General features: G+C 43.7%; 1 protein-coding gene, 1 non-coding gene and 1 pseudogene across 2 annotated transcripts; all 3 read left to right on the plus strand.

Moving 5' to 3' along the window:
- The first annotated feature begins 1564 nt into the window (after nt 1-1564).
- LOC123171060 (uncharacterized) lies at nt 1565-7704 on the plus strand. Its single transcript, XM_044588724.1, has 4 exons — nt 1565-1786; nt 6048-6395; nt 6510-6610; nt 7375-7704. The coding sequence occupies exons 1-4, from the start codon at nt 1565-1567 to the stop codon at nt 7448-7450; spliced, it is 747 nt and encodes a 248-aa protein (XP_044444659.1). The 3' UTR covers nt 7451-7704.
- A 244-nt stretch (nt 7705-7948) lies between these two features.
- LOC123171668 (uncharacterized) lies at nt 7949-8033 on the plus strand (annotated as a pseudogene).
- Nucleotides 8034-8132: 99 nt separating this feature from the next.
- LOC123171665 (small nucleolar RNA SNORD36) lies at nt 8133-8213 on the plus strand. The gene has a single exon (XR_006485345.1). It is a non-coding gene; the product is annotated as a small nucleolar RNA SNORD36 (small nucleolar RNA).
- The last annotated feature ends 482 nt before the right edge of the window (nt 8214-8695 follow it).

The following is an 8695-nucleotide window of genomic DNA, read 5'->3' on the forward strand; positions in this document are numbered from 1 at the left end:
GCATCTCCTAGATTGATCTTGGTGACACGTAGGAAAATTTTGAATTATTGCTACGTTCCCCAACACAAGGGGGGCGCACCAGCCCACCAGGGGCTGGTTCCCTTCCCCACTTCAGCCCATGGGGCCCTCCGGGATAGGTGGCCCCACCCGGTGGACCCCCGGGACCCTTCCGGTGGTCCCGGTACAATACCGGTGACCCCCGAAACTTTCCCGGTGGCCGAAACTGGACTTCCTATATATAATTCTTCACCTCCGGACCATTCCGGAACTCCTCGTGACGTCTGGGATCTCATCCGGGACTCCGAACAACTTTCGGGTTACCGCATACTAGTATCTCTACAACCCTAGCGTCACCGAACCTTAAGTGTGTAGACCCTACGGGTTCGGGAGACATGCAGACATGACCGAGACGACTCTCCGGTCAATAACCAACAGCGGGATCTGGATACCCATATTGGCTCCCACATGTTCAACGATGATCTCATCGGATGAACCACGATGTCGAGGATTCAATCAATCCCGTATACAATTCCCTTTGTCAATCGGTACGTTACTTGCCCGAGATTCGATCGTCGGTATCCCAATACCTTGTTCAATCTCGTTACCGGCAAGTCACTTTACTCGTACCGTAATGCATGATCCCGTGACCAAACACTTGGTCACAATGAGCTCATTATGATGATGCATTACCGAGTGGGCCCAGAGATACCTCTCCGTCATACGGAGTGACAAATCCCAGTCTCGATTCGTGCCAACCCAACAGACACTTTCGGAGATACCCGTAGTGCACCTTTATAGCCACCCAGTTACGTTGTGACGTTTGGCACACCCAAAGCACTCCTATGGTATCCGGGAGTTGCACAATCTCATGGTCCAAGGAAATGATACTTGACATTTGGAAAAGCTCTAGCAAACGAACTACACGATCTTGTGCTATGCTTAGGATTGAGTCTTGTCCATCACATCATTCTCCTAATGATGTGATCCTGTTATCAATGACATCCAATGTCCATAGTTAGGAAACCATGACTATCTGTTGATCAACGAGCTAGTCAACTAGAGGCTCAATAGGGACATGTTGTGGTCTATGTATTCACACATGTATTACGATTTCCGGATAACACAATTATAGCATGAACAATAGACAATTATCATGAACAAGGAAATATAATAATAACCATTTTATTATTGCCTCTAGGGCATATTTCCAACAGCGCTCTCCAGCGAGGAAGAGTAGAACACGGGAGACGGACGGGCACACATGGACATAAGACCATGCCGCCTCCGATGCCCTACTAATCCTCGGAGGAGTCAGTGCCTTGTGTGTCGCCGGTGGACGTGAGGTCCACGATGGAAATGGTGGAGTCCGCGCTGTCGCCGTCGTCCCACCGGGGCGCCTGATAGTTCAGTGGTGGCGCGTAGGAGGCGTAGCTAGCGTTGTTCTCGTCCGCGATCGCCTGCAGTTGCGCCCACGACAGCCGCTTCCTGGCGAGCAACGGCTTGAACATGGACGGCCTTGTAGATCGCACACTGCTCCGTGAGGTAGTTGGGGTTCGCAGTGGCCATGGCCGCCACAACCTCCTTGCTCGCGCGCTCACCGTCGATTTGGTCATTGGCTAGCCGGCGGTGCTATAGGAGGAACAGGTCGTACCGCTATTCCTACTGTGCCTGCTGGAATACCGACATAGGCGCCGACGCAGGCTGCTCCTCCGCCATGGCGGCGTTGAAGTGCGCATGCGGCTGCTCCATAGTGAAGCCGACATGCACAGATGCGGGCTCCTGTGCGGTTTCGTAGGAGCCTGTATCCATCATGGGGTCATCGTCGTCGTCGGAAACTCGGGCGAGCTGGCCGGCATGTAGGCCTCGATCCGCCTGGCATGGCGGCTCTTCCAGGAGGCCGCAAGGCTGGTCACCTCGTGGTTCATCTCCATCGAAAGGTTGTCCCACAGAGTGTTGCCGCCGGCAATCATGGCGGATGTGGTGGAAGAGACGAGGATGTGGAGCGGCTTGTGTTATGGTGTGGAGTTTGGCCGGGTGTGGCCGCCTTTACACTACAAGAAATATGTCAACTTGTGACCTTCTGTCAGTGACCCTGAAAGAATTGGTCATAAATCTACGATCATTTGAGACCAATTGGTCGAAAGCTGTTCGGGGGGCTCCAAACCTTAAACTATGACGACCATTTTGGTCAGAAATGTCGTAATTTCCTTACACGAAATGGTCATGAAGCAGACAACACTGGTCCGCTGCCTTATTTCTAGCTGATCACGACCAATATAGATGGTCATAACCTTGTAAATTGTGGTGGATTGCTATGACTAGGCGCCACCTTATCAGTTTTGCCTATGTGTCATGTCCATGTGTCAATTTTCACCCTAGGTTGTGAAGCAACCTATATTTTTGTCATTCCCAAAATTCCCAAAAAAATTGGGCATTCTTTACTATCCAAATCATTGCCTCATGACAATATTCAACTCCATTTGCCTGGTAAATCTTCCTCGGCAAATTTCCAAAGTTTTTGTTCAGCTCGAACTGTTGTGAAGGAAGTACAATCTAGGCATATCCTAATGAGCTGAATTTTTGCCACATCTTCTATATTCCCAAGTCATAGCTCTCCACAAAATTTGAGCCCCATCTAACAATACATGTGAGCTCAGCATCCAATCTTTGTTTCTGGTGATATTTTCAGTTTGTGAAGCAACTATATTTTATGTTAATTTATAATTGCTGAAAATTTACCACGACATGACCCTGCCCATAGAACCTCCCTCACCCAAATTTTAGCTCATTTATTCTAGCCAATTTTCCTCGGCATTTTTCCCAATTTTCTGTTCAGTGGAGAGCACTTTGAAGGAAGTACTATTTTTATTTATCCAAATGGTATGAAAATTTTAAAGTGCCTTCATATGCCCAAATTATCATCCTCCTCCAAATTTCAGATCAATCCATGCATTCATTTGAGTCTAGCTTCAACATTCATATTTCTGTCCAGTGTGGTACGTTGCAAAGCAAGTGACACCTAGGCTCCTCCATTTCAGCTGTAAATTTTCCAAGATAGTGTCCTTACTAGATGATCATCCTCGGCCAAAACTCAGGCCCATTGGCCATGTGCATTTTCCCCACCACTAATCAAACACTTGGGTGCTAATTCATGTTTGAGCTCAATTGAGTCTACTCGTGAGATTCTTCTATTGCCTTCTTCTTCCTGACACCTATCGGGGGAGTGCCCAACAAACTAGACATGCCTAGGCCGCCCGGAATGCGTGGCAACACCACGATCATGTGGTGACCATGCAGCGGGCATGCGAGTTTACCCGCTCTGGAGTTGCGGCCCTCGGCCACCATCCAAACCTCAACGTATCGCCACCACACCATGTATTTCTGATTAAATAGATACTTATGTACCTATAAATGATTTTTGGAAAAAATAAAGAGCAAACTATGAGGCAGCTGCAGTTCAAATTTGACCCGATTCCTACTGAATCGGCAGAAATTTATATTTTTCACCAGAGGTGCATAAATACTTTTGACGACCAACCATTTTGTCAATTGTACATTAAACATGTCCTAATATATTATAAAAATGAACTAGTAGCATTTTGCAACAAATATATGGTAGGTCCTTCACAAAAAAACTCATTTTGGGCACTCGAAAAATAAAAAATGAATTTTTCGTCCAAAGAAAATAAAAACTTCCTTAGGCAACATTGTTTGCCATCCCAAGATGCACCCTTGTGCACAATATGAGATCATTTGAACAAACTATGCCATGAATGTGGCCGTAAGATTGATCATTTGGCTTGAAAGTCAAACATCTCCACACATGATAGCTTGTTTCTGAGAACACTTTTTAAAACTAATTAACGTATTACAAGTTTATTACTTTTTCTGGTAACTTGGTCACATATAATGACACAATGCGAAGATTTTCCAATTTTTTAATTTTTTTTAATTTTTTATGCTCGTTTGAAAATGCAGTCAAAACGGCGAGAATGACCGTTCCTAGCTAGTAGTTGAATCTTGGAATTTTTTTGGTGTTTCTCTGATTAAATAGATACTTATGTACCTATAAATGATTTTAAAAAAAAATAAATAGCAAACTATGAGGCAGGTGCAGTTCAAATTTGACCCGCTTCCTACTGAATGGGCGGAAATTTGTCTTTTTCACGAGAGGTGCATCAAATCTTTTGACATCCAACCATTTGGTCAATTATGCATTAAATATGGACTATTATTTTATAAAAATGATTTGTTCCAATATTGCAACAAATATATGGTAGGCCCTTCAAAAAAAACTCATTTTGGGCACTCGAAAAATGGAAAATGAATTTTTCGTCCAAATAAAATGAAAACTTCCTTAGGCAACATTGTTTGCCATCCCAAGATGCACCCTTGTGCACAATATGAGATCATTTGAACAAACTATACCATGAATGTGGCCATAAGATTGATCATTTGACTTGAAAGCCATTGATCTCCACACATGATAGCTCGTTTCTGAGAACACTTTTTTAGAATAATTATCATATTACAAGTTTATCATTTTTCCTGGTAACTTGGCCACATATAATGACACAATGCGAAGGTTTTCCAAATTTTTGATTTTTTTTCAATTTTTTACGCCCGTTTCAAAATGCGGTCAAAATGGCGGGCATGACCGTTCCTAGCTAGTGGTTCAATATTGGAAAAAAATTGGTGTTTCTCTGATTAAATAGATACTTATGTACCTAGAAATGATTTTTCAAAAAGTAAAGAACAAACTATAAGGCAGCTGCAGTTCAAATTTGACCCGCTTCGTGCTGAATCAGCGGAAATTTGTCTTTTTCACGAGAGGTGCATCAAATATTTTGACACCCAACCATTTGGTCAATTGTGAATTAAATATGGACTATTATTTTATAAAAATGATTTGCTCAATTATTGCAACAAATATATGGTAGGTCCTTCACAAAAAAAACTCATTTTGGGCACTCAAAAAATAGAAAATGAATTTTTCGTCCAAAGAAAATGAAAACTCCCTTAGGCAACATTGTTTGTCATCCCAAGATGCACCCTTGTGCACAATATGAGATCATTTGAACAAACTATGCCATGAATGTGGCCATAAGATTGATCATTTGGCTTGAAAGATATTGATCTTCACACATGATAACTCGTTTCTGAGAACACTTTTTAAAAATAATTATCGTATTACAAGTTTATTATTTTTCCTGGTAACTTGGTCACATATAATGACACAATGCGAAGGTTTTCCAAATTTTGATTTTTTTGGATTTTGTACGCCCGTTTCAAAATGCGGTCAAAACGGCGGGCATGACCATTCCTAGCTAGTGGTTCAATCTTGGAAAAAATTTGGTGTTTCTCTGATTAAATAGATACTTATGTACCTAGAAATAATTTTTTCAAAAAATAAAGAACAAACTATAAGGCAGCTGCAGTTCAAATTTGATCTGCTTCCCGCTGAATCGGCGGAAATTTGCCTTTTTCACGAGAGGTGGATCTAAAATTTTGGCACCCAACCATTTGGTCAGTTGTGCATTATATACGGCCTAATATTTTAGAAAATTTATTTGGTACAATTTTGCAACAAATATATGGTAAGTTCTTCATAAAAAAACTTATTTTGGGCACTCAAAAAATGGAAAATTAAAGAAATAAAAACTCCCTTTGTCAATATTGTTTGCCAACCTAAGATGTAGACTTGTGCAAAATATGACATCATTTGAACAAATATTTGATAGGTCTTTCACAAAAAAACTCATTTTAAGCGTTGAAAAATAGAATGAAAATTTTATGTGTAGTCAATTATGACCAATTTATATAGTCAAAAGATCTTTAGATTGTTTGGTGTGTTGTAATTGGTCCATAGCCATATCACGCCGATCATGCATCAACCATCGTGGGATGCTTCTGGATCCAAAGGTAGCCCTCACCCCCTAACCATCTCACCCACGTAGCCCCACGCCCCCACAGCCCCACTCCCCACCGTACCCACAACTTGTTCCAATCCCCACCTTCTTTCCCGCACCCGCTCGCGAAAACCATAGCCGCCGCCCCCGCCCCCGCACCATGGCCGGCCTCCACCCCTGCGTCGACGACGAGGAGCCCGAGTCACCACGCCTCCCCGCCCTCAAGTGGCTCCATCCACATCGCCCCATCCGCATCCGGCTAGCTGGATCCGCGTCGCCCCATCTGCATCCGGCTACCTGGATCCGCGTCGCCCCATCCACATCCGGCTACCTCGATACTTCGTCGCGGACCGCTTCTTCGGTGGGTCGCGGCGTTGCGCAGGTGTGGCGGAGGTGCCGACGTTCACGCAGGCGAGCGAGTCGCACCAGCGGCGGATCACGGAGGCGATCCTGGAGCACGCGCTCAAGATTTGCTCCGATAAGAATGTAAGGGGATGGTTAAACGAGACATCTCTGTTCCGATTGCTGATTTCTTCTCTTCCCCCGGCTGCTCGTGCTTAATTGGTGCTTAAATTGGGTCGGATTGTTGGTCTGTTGAAGGTGGTTGTGGGGGATCCCAAGGAGAAGATCTGCGAGGTGGCGGCCGAACTCAAGGCCGATCTGCTCGTCATGGGGTGCGGTGCTTTCGGCCCCTTCAAGAGGTAACTGAAATACCAGCACTGTCTTCTGCGCTTTGGCGAGCTGAATTTCTGATTGTTCTGGCGCTGGCTTGCTGCCTGATACAAATGCGAACTGTAAACGAAATTGCGGTTTCTGAAATCAGTTTTCTTGCCAGTACAACACCTGTAGACTGTAGTGAAATTCGTTCGTTCCAAATTCGACTGCAGATATCATCCGTGTTTACTGAGACATTATAATATTTGGGCAAAACTGGGTTATCAGAGAACTGTGCTACTATATAAACATCATTTTGCGTATGAATCTGATACAGTGTGAGTATGTGTTACATCTGCTCCTGCAGACATGAGACTGCATGTGTATAGATAAATTTCTCTTGATCTGTAGCGCATTTGCGCCTTGGCATAGCATTTTTCTTTCCATAGAACTAAATGCCATGGATAGAACTGTTCAGTCATTCTGTCTTAGTAGTAGCTACTGAAAACCGACTCGCATTGCTTCATGGAAATCTCTCACGGTCACAGTGAAGAACTCTACTTGTACAGCCAAAATTGATTCAAATCCTACGTATCTAGAACTGCATCTTCACATTCTTTAGTGCAGCCATGTAGTAGCACTGTAGTAACCTTCTAGATCAGTTCATTTAGCGATTTTTTTTTCACGGAGTTCATCTTGTAATCTATTTAGATCATGAAGTTTCTAGGACAGTTGCCTGCCTGCTTGTATGATAGGTGTCACCTTTCGTGTATGAAAGAAACAAGCTGATCCGGTTCCTTTGGTTGAACAGGATGTTCTTGGGTAGTGTGAGCAACTACTGCATCAACAGCGTGGGCTGCCCCGTCGTTGTGATCAAGGGCACCTGACCCATCCTCGACCCAACAAACATTCCTCATTGTATTCCACACCATGATTCTTGAGGTTTCTACTGTGTTGTACGTACGTACTCCTGTGAAAATTCACTGCACACTTCCAAGACTACTATATGGCTTATGTTAGTATCATTCATGTTGTTTGTTAGTGCTTGGTTGGATGAGGCTGGATTTGTGCGTCTCCGATCTGATGCGTTTGTGCGTGCGTGTGTTGAACAGTGACCTCGGATCTGGTGAAGGGCGCCAAGGAGAAGTAGCTCAAGGTCAAGGGCCCCGTCAGGATGCTGCTCAACATCACCACCAGAAAGTTCCCCTGTGGAGAAGGTAGCCACCTCCCTCTCTTTGCCCTTCCGCCCGATCCCATTTGCTTAGTAGCTCTGCATAGTATCTGGTCCTTACATGCTCACAGTAGCTCATTGGTGATGTGGGTCACTATGTTTTTGTGGATAGCTGACTGTTTAGGGAATTTCCATGACGATGATGATGTTGTGCTGGCAGAGGATGTGAAACATTTAGACTGCTGCGGCCTTTCCGCTCTTTGATGATCTAAAATTGAGCTTTTTAAAACTGATGCCTAGCATGCCATCAACGTTTTTTTGTTCCTCGTCTAGAGATGCAGCTCTGTGTGTTGGTGTGATATAATGTAGAGGAGTTGCATGTGAATCGTTTGTCAGCTGAGCATATGATGTTACAAGATGCTACTGAGATTTTACGTCGTTGAAGTATCTTAAACCGAGCTTTTTAAAACTGATGCTTGGTTGATCTAGTTCTAGTATATTAGTTGGGTGAGAGTCTACTGTTGTTGGTGCTGTGTTGTTATTTCTTTTTACGTCGTTGAAGAATAAAAAAGATAAGCATTTCTCCAGCCAATGTCTGAAGTAGTTGTTGTTGTGTAGTCATCGGCTGGACCTATGCATTTCATCAGAAGTCAGATATAGCTTGGACTATACTTCTGAATAGAATTGAAACATTTCTCTTTCGTTTATTTGTCTTCAATTCTTTGGATCAAACGGCTCTCTTGAACACATGTTCGTTAGTGTGGTGATGGTTAAACAACTACAGTAGATTGGCGTATTTTGCATTTTTTGCATTTCTCAACCTTGGATATTTTGCCAAAAATAAACCCTTAGATTCGTTGCCATTCCTTTGATAATAATTTGTTGTGGCCGCTAAGTATTTTTTAGCAGTAATAAACCTGGCTCTTTCATGTTGCAACCCAATAGGAGCACCCCTGTTTGT

Source organism: Triticum aestivum, chromosome 7D (genome assembly GCF_018294505.1).
Source record: "Triticum aestivum cultivar Chinese Spring chromosome 7D, IWGSC CS RefSeq v2.1, whole genome shotgun sequence".
Taxonomy (NCBI): Eukaryota; Viridiplantae; Streptophyta; class Magnoliopsida; order Poales; family Poaceae; genus Triticum; species Triticum aestivum.